We start from the raw sequence: 27,634 nt of genomic DNA, 5'->3' as shown, positions 1-27,634 counted from the left end.
TCAGCTTCAAGGGCTATCCCCAGTAGGAGAACCCCCCACCACCACCACCATTCAGGGCCGAGCCTAAGGCAGGGAAAGAACAATCTGAACCCAGTGCCAACCCCAAACATCCTTAGGGCTCCTCAGGCTTCCTTCCTGGCAGCACCCCCAAGTTGTTTGTTTATTTTGTGCTATTTCTGAGCCAGAGACAACTCTTCCCTCCAACCTGTATTAATCCCAGGCTAGACTCCCAGACTCCCCTTAAGCTACATAGGGAGATTTCTGCAAGCTGTCTTCAAACACCCATGGTGAACCAAGCCAAGCAGGATACAGCAGGGTAGAGGAGGTCCCTGCAGAGCCTTGCCCAGCACCCACTGTTCTTTTTAGTATCCTTTACCTAACCCACACTAGCATGGGAGTGAGTGTTCCTTTGTGCCTGCTTCATTTTCTGTGACTTCGTTCAACTAGCCTTCTCCTCCTAGTGAGGGGCTGTACTCCCAGGGGAAGTTCAGAACCACTCCCCCCACCAACAGGAGATTCATGCTATCTGGTCACCTCACTGTTCACCCAGCAGCCTAGATAGGGGCACTTTTGTGAAATGTTTGAGGTAGCCTGGCATCGTGGTGGGTGCTTGTAATCTTAACACTCAAGGCTGAGACCAGCCTGGGATACAATATAGAGTTTTAGGCCAACCTGGATTGTAAAATGAGATCCTGAGGAAGGAGAAAACTAAGGAGTTTTCAAGTGGTTTCTGCCGGCAGGTGGACCAGGGTGGCTCAATACTTCCCTTCCTCTCAGATCTGCCTGACCCCTGTGTATTTCTGCCCTAGTTGTAATTACCCGTGTTTTGTTCTGAGTGCTCACGTGGTTGTGCTCGCACAGTGGGATGAGGCCGACAGTCCCCAGCGGGTAGTGGAGATGTCTAGGTGGGAGCAGATGACTGTTTCCAGGAGTCTTTTCACTAGAAGCATCAAGGACTGAATGTCATAGGTAGGGGGCAGTGCCGCCTGGGGAGCATCGGTGGGTCTGGAGCACCAGCTCCGGAGTTCCCGGGATGAGTGACCTGAGGCAAACCGCCTAACCTCGGAGCTTCTCCCTCAAGGTAGAGAGCTGGGTTCCCACCTCCAGGGGTCGTGGAAAGGACGAACGTGGACGCCGCAGGTAAGGCGCTTTGCGGGCGCGGTTCTCCGTGAGCGCGTGCTCGGGCTGCACCGGGGCTAGGGAGACGCACTCTTGGAGGGCGTCCCTGCGTGAACAAAGACTAGGGGAAGGAAAGAACCGACGACAGCTCCAGTCCAGGAGGGCACACAGGAACAGTAGGCGCGGGTCAGAGTGCCGTGAGATTGAGGGTTCTTGGGGCCACCAGGAGCCCTGGGCTGGGAAGGCTTCCTGGAGGTGGGGAGCCGCGGCATGCGTGGCCCCTTTAAGAGTCGGTGCCCGAGGAGAGCGGGGTGCGGGGGACCGAGGGCGGTGGCAGAAAGACCCACGGCTGCCGCCAGGACTCCGCACCCAGCGCCCGCTCCGCTGACGTCACCTGCCCCCGAGCGGCCCACTCTGATTGGCTGCAGGTGACGTCAGGGGCTTTTTCGCTCGGCATGACCTCATCCCCGCCGGCAGCCCCGCCCTCCGCCCCGGGCCTGTCACTCGCGGCTCCCGCGGTGGCGGAGCCGGCTCCGCGGACCCCCGCCCCACCCGGACGCCGGACGCCGGACGCCGGACGTTGAGCCGGGCCGGAGCCGCCAGCCGCGCCCGCCAAGCTGCGGGCTGGGATGCGCGCCGTGAGCGCGCGTGCCCGACCGCAGTGCGCGCGCTCCGTCCCGAGCGAGCGCTCCCCGCGGTGGCGGCGACGACGACGGCGGCGGCGGCGACGCGCCCCGCGCGCCTCTCCGGCCCTTGCCCCGGCTCTGCGGGCCCCCGAAGGGCCCATGGGTGGTGTGACAGAACGGGTGCCCTGAGCGCGGCACCGACGTCGGGGGCACCCCCACGGCAAGCGAGGTCCAGGTGAGCCGGGCGCGGGCACCGGTCGGGTTCGGAGCCCGGTGTGGGCCTGGGGCGTGAGGGAGGTTTCAGCGGGTGTGCGCCCTGGAGAAGGCTCTTTGGAGCACCAAGGAATGGATAGATGGCTCTGCCCTGCGCCCGGCGCGCGCTGCGAATCCGCGCCTGCACCGAGCCGTCTTTCTACGCTCATTCCTTCTTATCTGGAGCGACGTACATTAGAGACCTAGGGATTCGTGGGGGAGGGCTGACATCCAGCACAGATCAGTGAGAATTCCTGCAAGGCGCCCCCGCTGGCGGCCAGAATTGGAGAAGGTCGTCCGCGGCTGCAGCTCGCAGCGAGATGCGAAACCTCCGACGCCAGAAGGTCGGCTCCGGCCTGTGGTAGGCTCTGTGTCTGAAGGGGAGGCCCTAAGACCCCCACTCTCCGGCTCTCTGATGGCTGTCCTGTCACCCTCACTTTAGGGTGCTCTACTGGCCTCTGCGGATAAAGAACATCCTTACCCGACACAGAGGCAGCAGGCGCGATGCTGGGGGAGGGGCCGGCACAGCCGCCTCCTGCAGCCTGTCTTCCTGGCCTTTCTGCCCACCTTGGGAGGGAGCGGCCAGTCAGCCGCTACGGGTACCCGTGGGCCAAACCTTGCAGGTGGAGGGGTAAAGACAGGCCCAGATTCCACTAGATCAGACCTCTTGGGTGAATTTGCCTTTGACTCCTTGTTGACAGGGTGTGCTGCTGCGTCGGCAGCAGAGAGATGGGGGCCCTGATGATGCAGTGATGATGGGGGTGGGGGACCAGTGTGGCATCTGCAATGCTCTGTTGTGCAGCTTGGGGTGGGGGTGGGTGTGCCTCAGGCCACAGCTTCTTTCACTGTACGAGTGGGTTCAGAATGGAAATCCAGTGACCTGTAGACCCACCCTCACACTTGCTTCCCCCCCCCCCCCCCCCGGGGGGGGGTAGCTGGATAGGTGAGTGTAGCCTACAGTGCCAGGCTCTGCTCAAGGAGGTCAGAGTCCCCGTGTATCCATTCCTTAGTTAACAAGCACCTGCTAGAGATGAGCAGATCATATGACCAGGAGCTGTAGGTTCAGCTTTATGTCTGACTGCTGCACTCAGCTTAGAGACCTCAGGAGAGTTGCTGGGCAGGTTCTCTTTCCCTCTTGCCCTGGTGCCCTTGGGAGACTTGAGGCTGCCTCTGAGGACTTAGTAGAATAGAGATGCAGAAAGATTCTTCAAGTCAATGTCTAGGACTGCTGCCAGCATTTCTCTTCTTGGGCTGATACTGATGTCCCAGCCCAGAAGTTTCAACTGGACAGGTGTTTCGATGGGGTACATCTGTGGATTTGAAGTGATTCAGATGTGCAGCTCATAGAGAAAGCAGGGACAGAGGCTGAGTCCACAACAGAAGAGATAGTAGGCTGTGGTCCTAAGAACCCTATGAGCCAGAGAATCTGACTGGACCTCTCAGGACCATGGCTTTCTCAGGCCTCCACTGTCTCTTCTTGGCCTGGCCATTTGCCTGAGACAAATGTTTCTGTCCCCTCTCCTAGGGGCAAGGGTACAGGGGATCCTGGCCAGAGAAGTCATGGGCTCAACTGCCATGCAAAAACATTTAAGGCCACCCCCTTCCCCCTAGGAGATGGTCTCTGCTGGTCTCCAGAAGTGCCATGTGTGACAGTGATCTGACATCTCAGTGTCTTGGGCCCCTAATTGTTGGCTCTTTCCTGAAAGCCTGCCTGGCTGTGGGTAAGGACACTCAGGCTAGATCACTGTGAGGGAGACCCAGTCTTACAGTGGCTAATGGTCCTGGCAGCCATCCCTAGAAGTAGGGAGTTTGTTGTTACTAGGCACTGACCAAGAAGTAGCTTGGTGAGGATGCCCATCCAGGACTTGGGCTTTTGTTGGTCACATAAGGACTCAGGGACCAGAACATGCTGTATGGGAACCCCAGTGTGAAAGGTAATGGCCTGGCACTTGATATATGGGCACCAGGACCTTTGATATGCCGAAGACAAGGGTATATGTACATCTGTATACTTAAGCCATGCTCTCCAGAAGACTGTAATGCTGTATGTATGTGCAGATGGACACATTGACACATGTATAATTGCACTCAGGGACAAGATGGATTGTCAATAATGCATGCATCTGCCAATGTGCGAAGAGGTGTGTTCCCATGCTCAGAGAACAGTGCCACAGAGGCTGAACTGTGGACCTGGCTTCCATAATGGGGGCTGTCCAGGACCTCCCTGAGGGGCGTGGTCATTGGTTGAGCATGCCTGGGAGAGGCCTTCTTCTGATTTTGGACTTAGGAATGCTTGCCTCATGGCTTTGATGAAGGCCTACAGCTTCTGCATAGAGGATCTTGACCACCCCTAACCCCATTCAGGGTTCTGGAGGAATAGGCTGATAGCTGTACTTCCTGGGAAGGACTGGGCAAGGAGTACTTGAGAGCACATGCTTTGCTCAGATTTTGCATGCTCTATCTGTGCCCTGATGACCTTCTCAGAATTGACCCTGCATCTCTACTTCTAGCCCCAATGAATTCTAGGCCTGATGCCCAACACTGAGGAAGCCAGGAGTGAGGGTACAAAGAGGTGCTGTCAGGATGTGCTACTGAAGACCAGCATAGTGCAGGGGTTCCTGTGTGAGGGGGCTCATCCAGATCTTTGCAGTGCAGTACACTGATGGCCTCAGAGGAATGCAGAGCCAGTGAGCTGCAGTATGGGGCTGGGTCCTGGGAATCAGAGCCAAGTAGGACAGGGTTAGAGTAAGGGGCTCCACTGCTGTCTTTGAGCGATAGATCAGAGCTACTGGGCACCTGCCATGGAGGAGTGGGAACACAGAGGAGGGAGTCCTGCCTGATCTGCAGAGCAGCCTGCTTAGTGGCTGCTGCAGTAGGAGCAGCCGTTGCCTGGCACCTCTGCTGTTGCCATGGCAACAACGGAGGTGCTAACTTGCTAATGAGTCCCCCTCCGCAGCAAATAACAATACTGTAATGGTTAATAGGGCCCAGCTCCTGTTCTCAGGGTTCCCTGGGAGGTAGAGGAAGGGACAGGAAACAGGCCTGAACAAAGCTGCCCCCAATCCCACCTGCCATCAACCCCATCAACCGGTTCTCCCCTGCCCTTCCCTCTGGGTCTCTCTCAGGCTTCCTTTCCCTGGCATCCTCAGCCGCAGCCCCTTGGAGGTTCTGTGATGAGGGTCTTCAGAAGGGGCACCCCCAGCACAGCTGCCCTCAGGGTAGTTCAAGGGCTGCTGCAGAGAGGGTGGGGCTGCACCTTCTGGCTCCCTGGACTCTCTGCTTCTCTTGATGCAGTTAACCCAACCCACTCATCTGGGGGGAGGTGGAAACTGCTGGGTGGGAGGGCCAAAAGGCCGTCTCTACCCCAGCATCTCCATTATGGTCCTCTGAAGGTCTTGGACTCTTAGTCCCCTGTCCAGCCCTGCTAGTGGGAGGACCTGCTCCTTTCTCTGGCCCAGGTCCTAACCATCAGCCTATTGTTCCCTCATGCAAGATTCTGGTTAGAACTCAGGGAAATATCCCCCAAAGAGCGAAAATAGGCATTAAGTCAGAATGCTTCCATTGGACAGAGGACCCACTGCACAAGTAGTCTATTTTCTCTTGAGCTTCCTCAGTGTGACTGGTCCAGGCCTGGCTCTCCAGTGAAGAACTTGCAGAGAGGCCTGGGACTCACATAAATATCAGGGATTAGCTCCCACTGACTGTGCATTGCCCAAGTCCTGGAAGTGATGCCCTTGCACCAGCATGGTAGCTCCATGTAGGCTGCCCACATGACCCCAGGAAAGCCAGAGGACCCTTCACCCCAGGATTCCTGGCTGCAGTGGAGGAGTGGGAATGGGCCAAACTCTAAAGAGCTAAATTCCACCCTACCCCACTACATTTGTGAGGTTAGATGGGAGAAGGGGGGCGCTACTATTTCACCTCCCACTGCCTCAAGCCCCAATGTTCCCAGTTTAAGGTGAACTCATTGTCCTGACATAGCATGTGTCCTGGGGGCTGCAGGGAAGACAGCACCTGACAGATGAGGGCCATCAAGCCTGTTTGATGGGGCTTCTAGAGCTCCCTTGATGCCATCTATCTCTAGTTCCTCCACACACTCTTCAGCTCAAGAGCTTCTGGGGCCACGCAGAAGGTCCAGCAGTTCCATGCATCCCCAGTACCCCAACCTTTATCCTAGAGCTGACAACCTCCATCCCTTTGTGCAATGGTTGGAGTGCACCACCCTCAGCCCGAAGCACACACAGTTGCAGTGAAACAGGGGCTCCCAGCACCCGGCCTTCAGCCTCCAGGAGCCCATGAGCAGGGTGGGGTGGTAGGGGTGGTGGGTGGTCCTGCACTTCTATCCGCCAGCAGCCAGATTATGAGCTTAGAGAACCTTTCCTGGAGATGAATTCTAGGAACTGACCATGCAGCACTGTGTCAAAAAGGGGAGGGAGGTCTGAGAGTCCCTAGCTGGGAGAAGAGCAGAGAGACAAGCTCTGTACCCTAGGGTCCTGAGAAGAGGAAAATGGGGAGACCAGCAGGACAGAAGGCACATGTTTAGCTGCACCCCAGAGACCATAATAAGAATCCTTCTTTGGGTCCTAATTTGTCCTCAGCCTTACACCAAAACCCAGGCAGAGTAGTGGGTGGTCAGGGTCTCTTCTATGTACTCACCTTACTGGGGAAGGTGTTGATTCATCCATCCAGGATGAAGGGCCCAAAGGACATGCCAGCTGCCAAACATAGAGCCTGCCTGGGAGCCAACTGTAGCTACCCAGATCCCACCTGCTGACCACTCACCTTTCCCTCAGGTCTGGCGCCATGCACTAGGGTACCCAGAACGCTGCAAGGCCACGCCCTCCTCACTGCAGGGGTCACTCTCCCCACTGCCTACCACCCCACCATGGCTGGGGATCGGCTCCCGAGGAAGGTGATGGATGCCAAGAAACTGGCCAGTCTGCTGCGTGGTGGGCCTGGGGGACCTTTGGTCATCGACAGTCGATCCTTCGTGGAATACAACAGCTGCCATGTGCTGAGCTCGGTGAATATCTGCTGTTCCAAGCTGGTGAAGCGGCGCCTTCAGCAGGGAAAAGTGACCATTGCTGAGCTCATCCAGCCAGCTACACGCAGCCAGGTATGTGCGTTCCCACCCTTGCATACAACCCTGGGGCTGACCTTTCCTGAGCAAGCATGCACATGTCACCTCGGAAAGAGACTGGAGCTCCTAGGCCTGGGGCCCAAGAGTCCTCTGATCAAGCACTTCCCCTTCTCTGTCCTCTAATTCCAAACTGGGTTCCTTGGGGTCACAGCTGGGAGTGCTGTAGAGCAGTCTCCTCTAGTGAGACCTTCCTCTAGAAGTGGTGGGAAGCTCCTTTGTCTCCCCATCTACAGGGCAGGTTCAGAGGGAGGACTGCTGAATGGATAAGAGAAAGTGGGCTTACACAGAGGGTAGAACCGGGTAGATGCAGCAGGCTGGTGTATTCTGAGGACAAGGACAGCTGGGTCTGGCTACTCTGACTAGAGTGCGGCCAGGAAGGGGTGACTAAGGGGATTATACTAGGCAGACCATTTCACTAGCCTCCCCTTTCCTCCTCCCACCTCCCAGATTCTTCAGTAACCCAGATGCTCTCTGTGGCCCCCAAGAAGGGCCATCCTTCCTGGGAGAAAGGGATAGATTTCTCCCCAGGACTATCCAGTACAATAGCTGGAGAGGGAGTAGCCTATCCAGGAGCATGTGTGGCCTGGGGTAGCACCAACTACCAACTTCTCCCACCTCCTTTGGGTTCGGGGGCACGCCAACAGACCAGAGGCTTTTGAAGGGGTTCCGTCTCCAAACTGCCTGAGTCCAGGCTATGATGTGAGAGAACCCAGGTGGGATGCCGCTTGTCGGGAGTCCCCCACTCCAAGGCCAGAACTGGCTCCCTGTGGTGCCAATGAAGGGAATCCAGTGATTAATCACCCCCAGCGAGGACTCCAGCCAGAGTGCAATCCTATTGGCTGCTGATGACATCATCCAGCCTGGGGTTGACAGCTCAGCTAGCTTAAAGGCTGAGTGTGCTTGGGAGGCAGGGACATCAGCCTGTCTGAGCAAAAGCCCCTCAACATCTGGCCCTAAGGCCACCACCATGGGGAGAAAGGCAGGAAGAACCCCAGCTTTCAGCTTCTGCCTCCTGACCTGGTGGTGTTTGGGGAGGGGAGTCCTATTGCAGCCCCAGTTTCTCCATCAGGGGCTGGGGAACAACAAATAAGAAAAGAGGCACTGACCTTCTAGGAAGCCCAGGAGCCAGCCCAGGCTATGTGTATGCGCTCTCTGGGGCCCCATTATATCTACCTGTGCTCTTTAACGCTTCTGCTTCTGGTACTTTTGCCCATGAAAGTCATGGCGGCCTAGAACTCAAGCCACCCCCAATCCCCAGTCCTTGCCTGGTGCAAAGCCTGTGAGTGGAACCATGGGTTTTTTCTGCCTGTCCAAGGGAGTGGGAGGGAGGATGACAGCAGCCCCCTGCCTCCTGTCCTCTGCCACCCTGATCTTTCAAATGGCCTAACTTCTGCAACTTATGGCCCTCTAGGTGGATGCCACAGAACCACAGGATGTGGTAGTGTATGACCAGAGCACTCGAGATGCCAGTGTGCTGGCAGCAGACAGCTTCCTGTCCATCCTGCTCAGCAAGCTGGACGGCTGCTTCAACAGTGTGGCCATCCTCACAGGTGAACTCCAGGGATGGGCCAGGCTATGGGATACCTTCTCTTCCAAGCACCCCTCCCCATGCCCTTGGCTGGGACAGGAGTGTCAGAAGAGAAGCAGAAGTCTAAGCTAGTAAGGGGATGCTAGTGCCTCTAGAGTTCTCAAAACCCACCTCTCCCTACAACAGCAGAAGAGGTGGATAAGCAGAAGCTCCCCAAAGCTATGTTTTTGGTAGAGAGGGGGCCAGGGACCCAGGCCACAACCTGTCCCTGTCTCAAGGAGAAGATGTGGAGGCTTTACCTCCTGAAAACCTCAATTTATTCCAGAACTGGTCACACAGCAGGGGCCCTACTCAGAGAAGGTGCCAGCTGAACACAGGTTATCTCACAACAGCCTATTCCATTGTGGCTACTACTTAAGGGACCAGCAGAGTATGTCTCTGGGCTACCTGTGCTCCAAAAGCAGTCTGGCCAGCTGGCCTCCAGTCTCCACTCAGAGTCACACACACCCGCTGACTCATGTCTCATACTCCCACTCTCAACCATGTGCTTAGGCACACTCACCCTCAGGCCGTGGCTGAAAGGGCTTTTGTAGAATCTACCTCCCTGGGAGGCAGCCTAGATTCCTAAATAGCTGCTAGAGTGGGCTTGTTCCAGGATGCCTGCTCTGGCTGGCTGGAATCTGGGCCCTTTGCTGATGCCCTGTGCCCATGCTGGTAGCCTCTGCATAGCACAGAGCTGATGGAGTGTCCTCCACACCCACTGCATACGAGGTGGAATAAGTGAGTGGGTGGCCAGTCCAGTTTAGTGGCACCAGAATCCCATGAGTACAATGACATCTAGCCCAACCTGAGAGGGAGGCTGGGAGGGCCTGGACTGCTTTAGCCAGACTGCTAGGTAGATGAACCCAACCTGAGGGGCTTCAAGTGGTTTGGAGGCTCAGTATCATGGGTAGGGCGAGTGTCTATGTGGCCAGTATGGCCCAAGGATATCTGTGTGTCTATGTGCCCTGAGCCTCTGGTCTCAGCCACATGCATATGTACATTCACCCCACTTCTGGTATCTGTATAGATAAGGAGCCTTTCTGGGTAGGATTCATGATTTATTGTTGCATGTGAGAATTCTTGGAACCAGAAGCCATATAGCTGTACCATAGCTCCAGCCTCCTAGGCTTAGTTTGGGAGGGAGAGGAGTCTGGGCCTTTTTACAAGTCCACTAGGCCTATAGGAACTCCTCCAGGACCTAATTCAGTACCCTAGTCATAAATGGAAGCATGAAGTTCTTCTGAAAATATGAAGGCTGTGAAGCAGCACCCTTCCTGGCCCTAGCAAGACAGCTCAAAATCTGGCAGGTCTTGTCTCTTGGGCAAAGGGCAAAAGGCAAGGACAATATTGGAGGCTGGAGTACTCCAGGGCTGGGATCCTCCCAAAGGGTTCATCTGGACCTGGTTGTGCTCTACCCAGCTCCCTTCAGTTCTAGATGTCTGTCTTGCCAAGTTTGAGTCCTTGTCCCCATTCATCCAAGCATTGAGCCAGGGAGCCCTCCTGGTCAATGTAGTGTTGAGTCAGACTCAAGTAACAACACCTGACACAGCCCCTGCTGAGCTAGTGTCGAATCAGGAACAGACTCCTGAGTAGGGGCTAGGGGTAACTTCACAGCACACATAGTCCCTTGGTCTCCTGGCAATACAACAGAGACCAGGCTTTTAAATATCTTCCTCTGGCTGGTGCTCACAGGAAGCTCAGGGAGATGGGTATGGCCAGTGAAGGCAATCAGGAGAGGGTACTGGGAACTCAAACAGTGCCCCACAGTGGTGTTGTCTGGGAGAAGGTGCCTTAGGGTTTCTTTTCATTCATTCTTTCTTTCTTTCTTTCTTTCTTTTCTTTCTTTCTTTCTCTCTCTCTCTCTCTCTCTCTCTCTCTCTTTCTTTTTTCTTTTTCTTTTGTTTTTTTTTTGAGACGAGGTTTCTCTGGATAGCCCTGGCTATCCTGGAACTCTCTCTGTAGATCAGGCTGGCTTCGAACTCACAAAGATCCACTTGTCTCTATCTCCTGAGTGCTGGGATTAAAGACCACCTGGCTAGTTAGAGTTTCTATTACAGTGAAGATACTCCATGACCACAGCAACTCTTATAAAGGAAAATATTTAATTGGGGGTTCAGAGGTTTGGTCCATTATTAACATGGCAGGGAGTGTGGCAGGATGCATGGCAGCATGCAGGCAGATATGGTTCTGGAGAGGTAGCTGAGAGTTCTACATCTGTATTTGCAGGCAGCAGGAAGAGTGAGACAGTGGACCTGCCCTGAGCATTTGAAACCTCAAAACACACCCCCAGTGACACACCTCCTCCAACAAGGCCACACCCACTCCAGCAAGGTCACACCTCCTAGCAGTGCCACTCCCTATGGGCCTGTGTGGGCCAATGGCATTCAAACCTCCACAGAGGGTTAATGAACTTAGTCCCTTTTTTCCTTAAGTAAAGTGAGAGTTTATTAAGAAAGAGTTTTAACCTAGATGTCAGTATGCTTTAGGTCCTTTTCTGCTACTGTGATAGAACACCTAGTCAAAGGTAACTTCAGGGAGGAAGGGTTATCTGGCTCACAGGTAAGGATACAGCCATCACGGTAAGGAAATTAAGATTGCAGGCCTGAAGTAGCTGATCACATTACATCCACAATCAGGAACAGGACTGTAAGTAAATGTGGGTAGGCTGCTCTCAGCTCACTTCCTGCATTTTGTACCATCCTGGACCCCCTGCCCAGGGAATGGTTATGTTCATAATTAAGAAGGGTCTTCCCACATCAGTGAACATAATCAAGGTAATTCCCCACAGGTTTGCCGGAGAATTCTCTCCTGAGTGATTCTAGATTCTGTCAAATTGACAACATTATCCATCACAGCGTGTCTTATTAGAGAAAGGGCGGCGGGGGGGGGGGGGCTTAGCCTTTTAAACAGCAGGCAGACCCTTAGCCGAGAGTTGGTGTGGCCTACAGTGGTACCATCACTGTGGAATGTGAGCCAGTGATGGCCCTGCTGCCTGGAGATGCTGTCATGCCTCAGACCCTAGCGGCTGTAATAAGAGCAGAGCAAGCCTGGCCGTCACTAGTCCAGGCTGTGCCAAGTTCAGTGCACAAATAAATGCATGTTTCTGTATATGTCTCCTTGTAAACCTCAGGCTTGACAAGGGCACTGTCTCTGACCTCCCAAGTACAGGGCGTAGGGGCAGTGTATGGGAATGTTCTGTAGGAGAATGAGCTTCAGGGATAGTCAGAGCATTTTCTAGGTGTCCCAGAAACTTAAAAATACTGAGGTGCACTCATTCAACCTTGGTACCCCCATTTCCACTCACTCACATAGCCTGGGATAGCCCCCCAAATCCCTGAAGCCTCAGGCCTTGGCGAGATAGAGTCCATAGGGTGGATCTGGAAGGGAGCTCAAGGGCCTCAGCTCAGTCTGGGAAGCTTTCTAAGCTGCTAAGAAGTCTGGGGTGGCTATCCTTGGTGGAAACATTTGAACCTCCCTCCTGTGGGTAGGGTGGACAGGGGTCCTGGTAGAATGCATGCCCTCCCTTGGGCAGGCTGTAGAGGAAAGACAGACCCAGGCTTCTGGCAGAGCCACAAGAAAACAAAAGGGGCTGTAATCCATGGAAGAGGCTGTGCAGAGGCACCATCCCTCTAGGGCCTAGACCTGAGTGTCACAGACCCCCACAATGCCCGACTCAGCCTCCCCTTGGAGTGCCTACATGTAAGCTGCAGCATTGCTGGTACCACCACAACCACCCGTTCCTCCCTGCCTAGCCTTCCTGAGGAAGGCACTGCTTCTCCCCTAAGGCCACCAAAGATAAGATTTCATTGAGGACAGAGGGAGCAGCCATAACAGATAGAGTGGTTGAGAGGTTGCGTGTATACTGTCTGTGAGCTGGGCCAGTGTGGCAGCAAAGGTAGAAGCTTCCCTGTTCTTAGCAATTATCCAGGTCCCTGGCACCTGCCTCTTTCCAGACCAGGAAGCAGTGTGTGTGTGTGTGTGTGTGTGTGTGTGTGTGTGTCCGTGTGTGTGTGTGTGTGTGTGTGTGTGTGTGTGTGTCCGTCCGTGTGTGTGTGTCCGTCCGTGTGTGTGTCCGTGTGTGTGTCCGTCCAGAAATCGTCCTCACTTCCTCACTTTCTTCCATGGGACACATTGGGTCTTAGCCCAGGTGTCCTGTACTTGGATGGTATGATTGAGACCAGAAACTGAGCCCACTTGCTTGTCAGAGCTTGTCATCATGGAGTATAGGAAGTCCCATTCTGCTGAGCTCACCTCACCATGCTGAGAGTTGGTTTCTGGATGAACCCCAGCCAGGCTAGAGGTGGCTGGGTCTATTTTCACACTTTTATTATTGTTTTTTTTTCTGATCCTGTCAACAATGCTGTGTGACAGGCAAAATAAGGAAACTGAGGCCAGAAGCATTGCCTCGCCTGTGGTCACTGAGTCAGACATACCAGAGGAGCCAGCTTGGGTCCCCCAAATTGGTGGAGGGTTTCCTTTCCCAGCCCAGAGTCTGGATCTTGGATGTATCTAGACAGTGGCCACAGGGAGCAGGCTGTTTGTACCCTGTGTGCAGGCTTTCCTGTTTCTCTGTCATCTCCTGCTGGGTAGACTGGAGCCATGGCTGGACCACAAATGCCCTGTGGGCTATGGCAATTCCAGTGGGTGATGTCATGCCCAAAGAGGCTCCACCTCAGAACCTTTCCTCCCAGGCCTGGCACTAGAGCCCAGGCCTGTGGCTTCCAGCCAACTGGAGTCAGGGAGGGATTGCATCAGCATGGAGAGTGGCTAAGTGCCAGCCTGGCCCCAGGCCAGTGATGTACAGGGGCTGGGAAAGGACTTGCCATGCCTGGGGAATAAGAGGAGACCCTGATGAGGTCTGAGCCATCCCCTGCCTGGCTTCTGTGTGCTGTGCTGACAGGCCACCTTGACCCCACATTTATGGGCATCAAAGCAGTGCCCCTGAGCCAGTCCCTAATTAGCCTGAGGAGGAATGTGGGCGTAGGTGCCTGCTCTAAATGGGCAGCAGCACACCCCCAGTGCTGCAGAGAACAGTGCTGCGGCAGGAGTCCAGGTACTAGGCCAGAAGCAGGCTGGCTTGGGGTCCACAGAGGAACTCTCCTACCCTGGCTGGCCAGCCTCCTTAAGAGTCTTCTGTGTCTCCTCCTACAGGGGGCTTCGCCACCTTCTCCTCCTGCTTCCCAGGCCTCTGTGAGGGAAAACCTGCCACCCTGCCATCCATGAGCCTCTCTCAGCCCTGCCTGCCTGTGCCCAGTGTGGGCCTGACCCGTATCCTGCCTCACCTCTACCTGGGCTCTCAGAAAGATGTCTTGAACAAGGTGAGTGCACAGGTGGGTCACTGCTGATGATGTGAAGAGGAGGGATCTGGAATTAGGTCCTAAGGTAGTCTGAAGAGAAGAGCAGGTGATAGATGAGTATGAGGTGGGAGCATAGGAGGACCCACAGTCTCACTCACTGGACCACTGCATGGCCCAGGGAGGAACCCTGCGAGGCTAGGTGGAAAAGCAGGCTCTTGAACTCTTCTGTGGTGGGGCGCTGGAAGCCTGCATGCCAAACTACTTCTGTCACTGGGCCACTGGCCAGCTCTGAAAGAATCCCGTGTTTTTAAAATGGTGAGGAGGGAAAAAGGATGAAGGCACCGCCCAGGCGACCATAAAATTCCTGGGAGCCCAATGCAGGCTGTGGGTGTGGCTTACAGAAGCCATCCTTCCTGTGCCCATCCAGCGAGCTCAATGGTTGAGATGAGAAGAAATCCCTAGAGCCAGTCTTTTCCATAATAGCAAGATCCTAGACAAAATCTGAGGCCCAGGAGCATCACAAGACTTTAGAGTCCTTCTAGTCTGCAGAGAGAGATAGACAGACCACACACACACACACACACACACACACACACACACACAGAGAGAGAGAGAGAGAGAGAGAGAGAGAGAGAGAGAGAGAGAGAGAGAACACACACACACACACAGAGAGAGAGAGAGAGAGAGAACACACACACACACACACACACACACACACACACACACACACAGAGAGAGAGAGAGAGAGAGAACACACACACACACACACACACACACACACACACACACACACACACAGAATGGGGCTTTGCTTTTCTCTGCTACCCCATTCTGACCCATCTTCCTATCCCTCCAGGATCTGATGACCCAAAATGGAATAAGCTATGTCCTCAATGCCAGCAACTCCTGCCCTAAACCGGACTTCATCTGTGAGAGCCGTTTCATGCGTATCCCCATCAATGATAACTACTGTGAAAAGCTGCTGCCCTGGCTGGACAAGTCCATTGAGTTTATTGGTGAGGGGAGGCTCCGGAGGGTGTGACTGTCTATGGGGTGTGGGAGGCTGGCCAGAGGAAGACTGGACAGAGGCAGAGGGGAGGGCTATCCCTGGGGCCATAGAGAGGGTAGGGGCCTACCTTGGGCAGGGAAGAATAGTGCAATCTCAGCCCTCACCTGGTCCCCCCCCCATCCACCCGCCCCCAGATAAAGCCAAGCTGTCCAGCTGCCAAGTCATCGTTCACTGTCTGGCTGGCATCTCTCGCTCTGCCACCATTGCCATCGCCTACATCATGAAAACCATGGGCATGTCCTCTGACGACGCATACAGGTACTCTTCCTCTCCCGGCCCTAGGGACCTGGAACTCCACAACCAATGGCTAAAAACAGCATTGCCCTCCCGTCTTGTCTCCACCCACTTGGATGGTACAACCTACTGCCCTTGCAGGGAGGGAAAGCTGGGGCCCAACACAAAGCTTGGATACCTAAGGTGGCAGTGGGTGCTGCAGGGGGGGAATTGGGTACAAGCCTGTTCAGACAAATTTCTCTTCCTTGCCCAGGTTTGTGAAGGATCGACGCCCCTCCATCTCACCCAACTTCAACTTCCTGGGCCAGCTGTTGGAGTATGAGAGGAGTCTGAAGCTGCTGGCTGCCTTGCAGAGTGATGGACCTCACTTGGGGACCCCTGAGCCCCTCATGGGCCCGGCAGCAGGCATCCCACTGCCCCGGCTGCCACCATCTACCTCAGAGAGCGCTGCCACTGGGAGCGAGGCAGCCGCTGCAGCCAAGGAGGGCAGCCCGAGTGCTGGAGGGGATGCTCTGATCCCAAGCACAGCTCCAGCCACCAGCGCGCTGCAGCAGGGCCTGCGCGGCCTGCACCTCTCCTCTGACCGCCTCCAGGACACCAACCGCCTGAAGCGCTCCTTCTCCCTGGACATCAAGTCAGCCTATGCACCCAGCAGGAGGCCTGACTTTCCTGGCCCACCCGACCCCGGCGAAGCCCCGAAGCTCTGCAAGCTGGACAGCCCATCTGGGGGGACACTGGGCCTGCCCTCGCCCAGCCCCGACAGCCCAGACTCGGCTCCAGAGGGGCGCCCACGACCTCGCCGGCGACGTCCCCCGGCCAGTTCTCCGGCCCGCTCCCCGGCTCATGGCCTGGGCCTAAACTTTGGAGACACGGCCCGGCAGACTCCGAGGCATGGCCTCTCGGCCCTGTCGGCACCGGGACTGCCCGGCCCTGGCCAGCCGGCTGGCCCCGGGGGCTGGGTGCCGCCGCTGGACTCCCCGGGCACACCGTCGCCGGATGGACCCTGGTGCTTCAGCCCGGAGGGCGCTCAGGGTCCGGGCGCTGTGTTCTCTGCCTTCGGCAGGGCGAGTGCTGGTGCACCTGGACCGGGTGGTGGCAGCAGCAGTGACCTGCGGAGGAGGGAGGCGCGGGCCGAACCCCGGGACCTGCGGACGGGCTGGTCTGAGGAGCCTGCTTCAGATACACAGTTCAAGAGGCGCAGCTGCCAGATGGAGTTCGAAGAGGGCATAGTGGAGGGGCGGGCACGTGGCGAGGAGCTAGCAGCTCTAGGCAAGCAAGCCAGCTTCTCCGGTAGCGTGGAGGTCATCGAAGTATCGTGACCCTTCAGGAGTCCCTGAGCCCCCGCTCCAGCCAGGCCAGGTATAAATATATATTATATATAACACACAGAAAGGCAAATGGTTTTACTGCAATTTTTATCAAGAAGTAAATATTTCGATTTTTTATTTATTTAAGCTAGTGATCTGGCAACTGTGCGGGGCGGTCCTCAAGCTCTGTTTTTACTGTCTGGTATTTAAAACTGAAACAGGTTTCTAAGCAATATGAGGCTACCTTCAATCCCAAGCTGGGTTGACAGGCCTGGGCCCTTCCTCGCCCCTCCCCTCTGGAAATATTACTGACCTTGCAAAAAGCTGCCCAGCTTTCCTGCACTTTTTACATAAGAAAAGGGGAAAAGGAAAAAATAATCCTTATTTGCCACAAACTGAGCCGTAGACCCCTTGTCCTTTACTTTCCTTCCTCTCCTGGTCTCTCCTCTCCTGTCTCTCATGTCTTGGGCTCTGTAGCAAAGCCATAGATAAGGGGAGGGGGAGACCCTCGTGTCCCTCAGAAGGCCCCACCAGCAGCCCCCCCCCACCTCAAGTTGCCAAGTCTTAGTGGCATAGGGGTACCCTCTCTGCCAGTCCATCATCCCCCCACCCCAGGACTGTTCCTTGGCAGGTATTGGTGGGAACTGGGCCCAATGGATCAGAGTTTTCAGGGAGACTTGGACAACGGGGTTCCTGAGAGCCAGATGAGGTAGCCCCTAAGGCAAGAATGGAGTAGACAAAAGAGCTCACACTTCTGTGAGAGTGAGGTCTGGTTCCTCAAAAGAGCCCAGGAGGCCATTCAGAGGAGGATTCTCTCTTTCCTTTGCAGGTGCTCTTGCCTATTGGGAAGCCCAGTAGCACCCCCAGCATGGACTGGGGCAGCGTCAAATGCTGGCAGGGGCAGCTAGGCTAGCAGGGCTGGCAGGGGCTAGCTCTGCTGGTCAGAGGGGAGCTCTGGGTCCAGTATATATGGGGGTAGATCCAAGCTCTCATTCTGGGTTCTCTTGCCCCTGGTAGGACTTGGAACTCGGGTGCACTTGTGGGTTGAGAGGTCTCTGGAGCAGGCTCCTTACAGATGGAGCAAAGCACCTACCAAGCCCTTAGGCTTCCAGGAAGTAGAAATCTTCAGCTTTGGGAGAACTATCTCCAAGCAGAGAAAGACCCCATCTAGAGACAGATGCTGGGGGAAGTCCTCAGTGACTACCCCATCCCCACAGGGGTTCTCAGGAGAGATTCCCTCTGTGTGCTCTCTTCCCAGGATACTTTCCCAGTGTCTTCAAGATGGGATGCTTTTTTTTTTCCCCTCAGAGCCAATCTAGGAGCAGAGACAGGAGAAAAGTACCAGTCACCCTTGCTGAATACCCTCTTGGACCATTTGGGACCCAAAGTTTTGAGGCAGAATAAGGGTCCTTGCCCTCAGATATCCCCAAGTCTAGGAGTGGGGATGTCCTTTAGGAATAAGCTAGGGGCTTGGTATCAGGCAGCTGGGGCAGGACAGAGTCCTGGAGAAGACCTAGGGTGGCACCTTCCCACCCCACCTCCCTTGCTGTGTCCTTCTGTTTGTTCTTTTCACCCACTGCCCCATGTTCCTGTCATTCTCCTCCTTAAGCAAAAATCCTGTTCCAGTTCTCTTGATCCCACCCATCCTGATCCCTGAGAAAATAAGCTATTGTATTTGCAATCTATGGATTAGAGGTTTAAGTATTTATTATTATTGGTTAATTTTATTATTATTATTATTATTAATTATGTAAATTTGCCTCCTGTCTGTCATTGGATTTCTAAGGTGACCCTGGGTGTGGAGGATGCACTGGCTTCCCCCTCCTTGCCCCCACCCTACTGCTGTCCAGGAGACAGTAGTATGTGGCCACCAGTTGGACCCTAAAGATCCCTCTTGGGTCTGGTCCCTCCCCTCTCTTGGTAGAGATATGGCATCTATCCTGGACACATGGGGCCCATTGGCCTCAGTCTGTTTCTGATCTCACTCACTCATGACCCTGGTCACTCCAAAGTGAGCAGACAAGATGGAGGAGAAGGTCTCAGCTGCCTGCTTCTGTGCAGGGTGGGGAGAGACGGAGCACAGGCCCTCCCTGGTGGCTTTTCACCTACTCTCCAAGCTGTGGAGGGTCCTCTCTAAGCCTCTCTTGTTCTCTGACCCTCCTACCTGGTCACTGCCTGGCACTGGAATGGCCCAGAATGCACCTGGCCCCCCTCCTGTTGTTTTCTGGAAAGTCCAGTTAGGAGAGGTAGCTGGTCCCTTGCCCAAGGCTTCTGGTCCCTGAGGACCAGGGTGCCAGCTTCCCCCTTGGGACCTTGCCCTATGAGGCCGCACTTTCCCATCCTTCCTTTTGTATTTGAAACAATGTGTTGTAATAAATCATGAGAACGATGTTTTCCCCAGGCCTCTGCTGCCTCTTTCTTAGGATTGGTTGTGGGAGAGGTTGGGCACTGGGGGGCAGTCTGGAGGCTCCAGGAGACAAGGATCTGGTAGGTTGTACTTGCAAAGCCCACTTGCTAAGTGGGCAGAAGGAAGAATCTGAGGTTTATCCTTGGTAGGCCTGGTATAGAGGAGGGGCATAAGACCTGAAATGTACTCTGAGGATATAAAATACCTGTTTTCTTATCTTCTTTTAAAATAACTGAAAACTAGATAACTCTAAATGTCAGTTCACAGGCTGGAGAGATGCTTCAGTCAGTCCAGTATTTGATGGACAAGTGTGAGTACCTGAGCTGGATCACCAGAAGCCAAGTATGGTGGCATGCACTTGTAATCCCAGAGCCAGGAGGCAAACACAGCAGGATCTTGGTGCTCCCTAACCAGCCAGCCTAGCCTATTTGGTGCCCCAGGCCAACTTGTATATGTCTCAAAACACAATTTAGATGGCTTCTGAGGAATGACACCTGAGGTTGACCTCTGACCTCTATACACATGCCCATGTAAACTGCATATACATGTGCACACACAAGAGCTCGGTTCACTTGTCAGCTGTCCTCACAACACAATCCTACTGTAAACACCTCATTCCTTGTCTTTTCATATACACATACGTCACCACCATCTTTCCAACAGACATGGGCTTTGCAGGTAATTCTTTTATATGACATGAGCACCAAAGGCATACTGGAGGTGCTGGCTTCTGTAGTACACAGGCTAAAACTGGAGCAGCATGGAGATGAGCATGGCCTTTGTGCAACAATGATACATAGATTCATGATGAATTCCATATTTTTGAGATCCCCCCGGTACATCTACCAACTGATCCCTGGTGCAGCCCACCTTTCTGATCCCCTAGAGGATGTACCATTGGCCATGACTGTAGCCTCCTCTGCTTCATTCTTTCCCTCCTGTGGGAGGGAAGGGTAAAGGGAATCAGGCACAGACCTCCATGGGTCATGAGCTTCTCCACAGCCATCTTTCTCATCACCCCGACTGGGACCGGGAGTCTCTCTTTGGCTCCTTTCCCCTTTTCATACTCTCATCCCTTCCCACAGATCTTTGGATTGGATGATTTCTGACATCTTCAATTTTTTTTTTTAAAGTTTGGTTTTGTTAAAAAAAAAAAAAAAAAAAAAAAAGCAAAAGCATACTAAAGTGTCTGATGTGAGCCCATCCTTGTCTCCAGACACAGGGCTCCTCTCTGGACAGACTGCCCCTACACCAGTGCAGACCAGCCAGTATCCAGACTTACCTACCATGTGTCATTACAAGTTATGTGGCTGAGGGCATCCATATACCATTCCCTAGGACAGACTTCCAGATGTGGCTTTTCTGGGTCACCTCAACATTTGGTTCTCATCATAACAGTCTGTGTAGACTACCCTAGATGCCCTGTGGGAATTCCTAAGTGGGCTTTTTGGAGGTTCTTAGTTCTCATCCCTGCCCCTGGCTAATGCAGAATTCTCCAGGTTTGTCCATCCTGTTCAAGAGATCCTTTGTGCTTCCACATGCGTGTGTGTGTGTGTGTGTGTGTGTGTGTGTGTGTGTGTGTGTGTGTGTAGAGGCCAGAAGATGGAGAAGGAAGCATCAGGAGAGGAGGGGAAGAGGATGTGGCTAGCCCCTCTTCCATCAGATCTTGAATTCTGCATCCTCAAGAGCCCTCAAAGAAGCTGAAAGCTAGCAGCATAGTCTGCCTCTGGCAAGGCTATTTTTAGCTCAAGAACATCTATTTATAGCCCTGGCAGCCCCTAGGAGTCAATAAAACCAAGGACTGGAAAAAGCTGATGGTTGTCTCAAGCAGGCTGGGTACTCCTTCCACCCTCAGTGCACATGAGCACCTGCAGTTGCAGAGGGTGAGTGAGTGACAGCACTTCCCCTGGGAGACCAGCAGGAGCATTGGCCTCGGGATCCTGGGGACAGTGTACGACTCCACATGAGAGTGAAGGAGGTGCCATTCACTAACTCACCCAGAATTCTAGAGGTCATCTCAGCCAAGGACTGCACAAGAGCAGAATATGCTGGGCTGGCCCTCTGTCCAACTGCTACACTATCATACCTAGATGCACAGCCTTCTCTAAAGGTCTGACCCCAGCTTGCACCTCTCTCCCCAGCCCTGAGCTAGCCAAGAGCTGTTGAAAGTAGGAATAACAGAGAGAGAGAGAGAGGGAGGGAGGGAGAGAGAGAGAGAGAGAGAGAGAGAGAGAAGAGAGAAATAGTGTGTGTGTGTGTGTGTGTGTGTGTGTGCGTGTGTGTGTGCGCAAATGCAGGTGACTTTGGAGACAGGGTATAACACATAGCCAAAATAGCCTCAAGACTAGCCTCAGACAGGGTAGACAGGTGGGAATGTGGGATGATGAATGAATAGAATAGATAGGTGATGAGTAAGAAGGAGGATGGATGGGTGGATGGATGGATGGATGGATGGATGGGTGAATAGACAGGTGGTTGGGTGGATAATAAGTATCTGGATGGCTAAAAGGGAGGAGGGGTGAAAGTGTGCATGGATAAATAATGTACTATTACAATAGAGCTCTTATATTAAAGGCGTCTGTTCAGCCACACATGGTGGTCCAAGTCTATAATCCCAGCACTCAGCTGAGGCAAGAAGATTGCTTGGAGTTCAAGGCCAATCTGAGCTACATGAAATCTATGTCTCAAAACCGATCAAATAGGGGCCAGGGAGATGGGTCAGCACTTACTGTCAAGCCTAATGACCCCAGTTCAATATCTGAGACCCATATGATGGGAGGAAAGTATCAACTCCCATACATAGGTTGTCTTCTGAATTCCACATACAAATTGTGGCATGGACATGCCCACAAATATGCAGGTGCATGGTTACACATATATTAAATAAATGTGGAAAAAACACAAGCAAATGGCAATAATAATAATGAAGGTGTGTGCTTCTCCCTGTTCAACATTGTGCTGTAGACAGGCACTAGCCTTAAACATAGAGGACATCCAGTGAATACCCTCTGAGTAAGCCACATATTAGCAGTTCTAGGGCTGCATACCACCACAGAGCCCAGTTTCTCTCCTAGGCCCAGAGAGAGGAGACATTTTGTCCAACGTTCCCCAGCAAGGCAGGGGCAAAGTGGGCTGGACTAGGCTCCCATTTGCTCCATTGTCGTTTCTTCCAAAGCTCTGTGAAAACTCCCTGAAGATGTCCTAGAGGGCTGTTCTCAGTGGTTTTATGTGACCTGTGCTGCCCTAGGTGTATTTGTCAAAGCACTTCTCTGCTCAGGACTGGAAGGACTTTGGGGAGCAATGTGGGAGGCCAGCTCCCAGGAGGGTATCATTTAGCTTCCAAAGGCTGAGTGGTTGGGAGAAGCTGGGGCATGTATAGGTAGGGGGCATTGCAGAGGGTCACCTGGTAGGAGAAATGCCGAGGATACACAGCCAGGAGCCATGGAGGTGCTGGAGGCCTTTGTCTAGACAGGATGCTCAGGACATGGGTTGAACCTACCTGGCTCTGAAGGGCAAACAGGAAGGGGACTGCAGAGGATTCTTCAGAAAGGTGGCTCACCTCAGGGTGGTTGCAGGGGGTTAGGAGCAAACCCCCTAGAGAAATCAAATCCTATCTAGAAGTGAAAGCTAGACCAGGGAGGCAGGAACAGCTCCAGGCCCATTCCAGGCCTCAGAGCATTGGTCTCTAGAGGTAAGGTACTTCCTGGAAACAGAAGCAGGCACCCTGAAGTGGCGATATCTTTATGAAGGGATCGGACCCCTTTTGGATCAGGAGGAGAGCCAGTCTTGGCCAAAGAAGAAGGAAAGAGGAGGCCATCTGAGCCAATTTCCGAAACTGTCCTGAAGGGTTGGGGAACATAAAAGTGCTCTCTCTTCTGATACCCGCCCCACCCCACCCTGGCCACAGGCCACAGAGAAGGATGCTGCAACGGACAGGCTTATGCCAAAAACCAAGCAGACGTCTGGTGAGCTCCCTCCAGCCTTTCCAAGTAGAAGAAGGCTTGTCTAACTTTACCATCTGCCAATGCACCCCTTCCCTCTCCAGGAGCCCCCTGCAGTAGAGGTGATCTCAGAAAGGGGAAGGTCTGAGACAGAGGACTTGGGGAACTTTCGCTAAGTAGAAGGATGCTAAGGGTGCAGGTGTGGCCTAGAGATATGTCTCTACATCTTTGCAAACACCAACCTGGGAACTAGATCACTAGCCAAGGGAAATGCTAGCATCCAAAGGCAAAGTTTCCTCTTAGCCTTTCCTCACCAGGAGTCACACCAATGCATGGGGGGCCGGTGGCACCATTGGCATCCATAGAAGAAGCCAGACTCAGGCTGATGCAGTTAGTGGACATGACTATAAATAGTGAAGGAGAGCCTTAAATAGGAGTGGTGGAGTGAGTCCCCGAAAGGCCAGTGGGGAGGAGATTGGACCTGAGTGCATGCCTAACTAGATCTAGAGGAGGCAACAAAACCAGTCATGGGTCCTCAATCTCCCACTGCCCCTCAGTCCAACAGGGTGTTGGCTCTCAGGAATGTTTCAGGGAAGAGGATAAAGTTGGGGACTCTGTCCATCCATACTAGGGTGGTACCTCACAGCACCACCCTGGAACTAGGGAGGCTCAGGAAAGTGAGGACCTGTGTCCCCCCTCCCGCCCCCCAAGCTCCTTTTCCGCAGAAGCTCCTGGCCTTGGGCTTTCCTGGATAGCAGCCTCCTCTCCCGAGGCCTGAAGGACTAAGCAGAAAGGAGAGAGACTGCCCTACCTCTCTGTGTCCTTTTCTAGTCAAGCCCTTGAATTTGACTTCTCCCACACCTCTTGGGCACACCACTTTCCCTGAGTCCGGCCAGTCTCTTCTCCTCCCTGAATGCCTTGATCTCCTCCCTCAGAGCCTCCCCCAGGTCAGAGGTGGATCTGACACAAGAGTCTGGGTGAGACAGCCCATGTGTCCAAGAGGACACTACAGCTAATGGGAACCCAGGCACAAACCTTAGGCTCCAGGTGCCTGTCCTACTTGCTCAGGCTCCTCTCCATGTCTTGTTCACTCACATAAGCGTTGTGCGCCTAGGCCCAGGCGGAGCACCAGCAGGTAGACAGCACTGGGTAGCCACACTAGGCTGAGTCCTGGAAAGAGAGAACCCTACAACCAGTTAGTGACTTCGGTCCAAGTTCGCACTGAGCACATACCATGCCTGGGATTCCCCACACAGCTACCCAGCTCTTTAATCTCCGCTGATAGTCACCGGTGGAGAGGGAAAGCTCAGGCTGGTAAGACCTTTTGACTTGAGTTAGCGCTAACCTGAACCACAGGATTTAGGATAGTAGGACCAGGTGGGAAGAGGAGGGGGCGTTTGGGCCCCACCCTACCCTTTGGCAGTGCCTAGCGGCCTTCCGCCCCGCCCCCACTCCAACTTCTGCATTCGGGCGTGAATAGAGCTTGGGAGTGGGGAGGTCTACTGTGCCAGTGGGAGTGGGCAGGTCTTGCAGGACGTCTGCGGCCACTGGCTGGGTGTCTGCTTGGTCAAGAGGTGCCCACGATAGCAGTGGCTAGCGAAGGAAAAGCGAGTGAGCGTGTCCCAGGAAACAGCTCCATCCTGGGGCCTCAGATGATGCACAACAGAGGGCAGTGCCTGCTCTGGGGCTAGAAGGCCGGGCCCTGTGAGTGCAATGCCTTCAGGAGGCTAGGGCCCGCCCCTTCTCCGAGGCGATTTTTCTAAGCTGGCTCGCAGGAGACCAGAGACAGCGGAGCTCGGGTGGGTTGAGCACCTGCCCGCTCTGATGTCTGCACCTGGAGCAGCTCGAGATCCTTGCCCTAGGTGCGCAAATGGTTGCCCGCGTTTCTCCTCACACAATCTGTCCTGACTAGGACGATATTGCCGCGCTTGAGGGACCTGCCACTCCCCTCCCCTCCAACCTGGAGCTTGAACGGGGAGGGTTGCGAGCAGCCTGCTAGCGCCACCTGCTGCCCGCGTCTGAGCGGACGAAGGCGGGAACCCGTATGTGGGTGATAGCCATTCTACTCAGTGTTTCCCGCATGCCTGGTCTTCAAACTGAAAGGAACACTTGACCAACACTTCCCAGGTCTCCAGACCCGCCTCCTTTCTACCTTCGGTCTGAGGCCCTCCCCTCGGCTTGCCGGCAGTCTCAACTGTGCCGGTATCCTGCACCTCCACCTGCTGTTGGCTCTCTGGCTTCCCTCCGAAAGGTCAGCCACACCCATGGTTTCAACAGTCATCTGCCCGGTTGTTCCTCCAACCAGATTTCCTCCTGGACTTTCAGACCTGGAAATGCCAAGCTCACCTGGATGGTTTTACCACCATCCCTCTATTTGCCCAGCCACCCCTGCCAACCCTCCCTCTCCTAGGCCATCTACAATTCCTCCCAGAAAGCGCCTCTCTCCCTGGCCTGCTGCCAGCCTGTGTGTGTACAGTACCTGCCCTCTAAAGTACTGTGTACTTCCGGGGCTTCTGTAACAAGCTTCATGAACTGGGTGGCTTACACAACTGGAGTTTCTTTCTGAATTCTGGTTAGAAGTCAGAGATCAATTGTTGCTTAGTGGATGGAGGAGCGCTGAGAGAGAAGACGAACCCAGGGCCTCAGTAGCTGCAGTGGCCTCCTAGAATCCTTCATTACATCACCTGTCACTTTGGATTAACATTCCCACACATTTCAAAGTGGTCTCATCTAAGCTATATGGATAAGGACACACATTCAGTAAGATCACATTCTGAGGTCCCGGGCATTAGACTCAAATATGAATCTAGGGGGATATACATCCCAACCAATAATGAGCATCAGAGGGTGGCTACATGCACATTCTGCAGCTGTGGTCACAAAAGCCACATGGACCACTTGAACTGCTACTAACCCTGATGGAAGCTGTAGGCAGAAGGTTGATTAAGGAAAGCCCCTAGTGGTCATGTGGACCTGTGGATTCCCATTTCAGCATTTCCTGGAATGTCTATAAATGCCGGTCCCTTGGGCCCCACCCAGAACTTCAAGTTGAGACCTAAGGCAAAGGGCTCAGGGACGTGTTCCGGAAATTCCCCAGAGAGACCTCATGTTTGGTGGTATCCATCCATTGGATGGGGATGGGGGATGGACAAGAGTGAGCCCCAGTGGGTCAGCATGGAAAAGGGCCGTCTTTGGGCTTTCTTCAAGCCTTCTTCCTGCTTTCATCTTAGGGGGTCACCTCCCCAAAGTGGCTCGAATACCAGATACTCATGCTTGCTGAAGCAGACTATGCCCAACTGCACATACTTAGCTGAAATGCTGAGTGCCTCCCTTCCCTTGCCCACTCACCCCTTCAGTTCTGTTGTCAGCTTGGTTGCAACTAGCATCAGCTAAGAGATAAGCCCCTGGGCAAGTCTGTGAGGGTATTTCCTGGAAGTATTAATCAAGGTGGGGAGATCCTACCCCAGACTAGACACTCTCCAGCAGCAGCCCAGATATAAAAATGGCTGAGAGGAATGCAGCGCTGCTTTTGCCTATCTGCCTTTGCTCCTTGCTTCTGAGTGCATCGGCTATGTTGCTGCTGCTGTTGCTGCTGCTGCTGCCATCACTGCCATCCTTTGTTGATATCAGAACCTAGTTACTTTGGCCTTCCATTAAGGGTTGAAGGCTCTCCAGGAATCCTCCAGGCCTTTGGACTCAGACTGCTGAGACATCCAGCCCTGTGGACTGAGCATTGCCTGGAGTCTCAGTCTGGCCATTATTGGACTACCTTGTCTAGATTATACAAGCCAATAAAATAAATCCCCTTTGTAATTATATTTTTTCTATATTTATATATTTATTATAATAAATTTATTAATAGAATGTTTAATATGTTATATAATAAATATAAACTTTATTAATATAATTTTTTTTTTTTGGTTTTTCGAGACAGGGTTTCTCTGTGTAGCTTTGTGCCTTTCCTGGAACTCACTTTGTAGACCAGGCTGGCCTCAAACTCACAGAGATCCGCCTGCCTCTGCCTCCCGAGTGCTGGGATTACAGGTGTGCGCCACCACCACCCGGCTAATATAATATATTTATTCTATCAATTCTGTTCCCTCTAGAGAATTTTGACTAATATATAGAGCCTCAGCATTGTGTGAAGATAGAGGTAGAGGTTGAGCTATGTGTGTGCAGCAGAGAAATGCCGGGAATCAGTGGAGCTAATCAGTGGAGCTAATCAGTGGCCACGTAGCCCCTTGATCTCATGCTCTGCTTCCAGGATTGGGAGAGAATCCATTTCTATTGTTTGAAGTCAACAAGTTTGTGATCTGATCCTTTCTAGGAATTCCCAGGAAACCCACAATCCCCTACCAGTCACTTTAAGGTCTCTCCAACCCAGCATAAACTTGGAAGGGACAGCCAGTATCTTGGGGGCAAGCATAGCCTCTGAAGTTGAATTGTAATGAGCCTTTGGGAACATAGAACTTGATGTGCATCATGCTTCTTGAGGGGCCTACTACCTCTTCAGATGGCTGCAGCTCCCTGTTAAATAGACAAGATGTCTTTCGGGAAGCAATGAGGTGCTGACTGGCATGCTATTTCATTTGAACTTTGGCTGGCAGAACTGTAATGAGTTTATTATGGTTCCCTGTAGATGCCAGGCAAGCCATCAGTGAACAGGGCCAGG

General features: G+C 53.6%; 1 protein-coding gene and 1 non-coding gene across 2 annotated transcripts; both read left to right on the top strand.

The window, feature by feature from the left end:
• Nucleotides 1-1,579: 1,579 nt before the first annotated feature.
• On the top strand, nt 1,580-19,015 carry Dusp8 (dual specificity phosphatase 8). The gene is made up of 7 exons (XM_036199525.1): nt 1,580-1,980; nt 6,791-7,113; nt 8,549-8,687; nt 13,859-14,025; nt 14,861-15,020; nt 15,208-15,331; nt 15,561-19,015. The coding sequence occupies exons 2-7, from the start codon at nt 6,883-6,885 to the stop codon at nt 16,624-16,626; spliced, it is 1,887 nt and encodes a 628-aa protein (XP_036055418.1). The 5' UTR covers nt 1,580-1,980; nt 6,791-6,882; the 3' UTR covers nt 16,627-19,015.
• A 726-nt stretch (nt 19,016-19,741) lies between these two features.
• Nucleotides 19,742-19,845, top strand: LOC118576854. The gene has a single exon (XR_004944054.1). It is a non-coding gene; the product is annotated as a U6 spliceosomal RNA (small nuclear RNA).
• Nucleotides 19,846-27,634: the final 7,789 nt, after the last annotated feature.

The sequence above is a fragment of the Onychomys torridus genome, chromosome 1 (assembly GCF_903995425.1).
Source record: "Onychomys torridus chromosome 1, mOncTor1.1, whole genome shotgun sequence".
NCBI lineage: Eukaryota > Metazoa > Chordata > Mammalia > Rodentia > Cricetidae > Onychomys > Onychomys torridus.
This window is presented reverse-complemented; position numbering and strand designations above follow the sequence as displayed.

What these genes read in the sequence shown, in the direction of transcription:
- Dusp8 (XM_036199525.1), top strand. Translation starts at nt 6,883, where the DNA reads ATGGCTGGGGATCGGCTCCCGAGGAAGGTGATGGATGCCAAGAAACTG. An exon ending in CAGTGTGGCCATCCTCACAG is followed by an intron (nt 8,688 to 13,858) that starts GTGAACTCCAGG and finishes CTCCTCCTACAG; the next exon opens with GGGGCTTCGCCACCTTCTCC. An exon ending in TCCTCTGACGACGCATACAG is followed by an intron (nt 15,332 to 15,560) that starts GTACTCTTCCTC and finishes TTCCTTGCCCAG; the next exon opens with GTTTGTGAAGGATCGACGCC.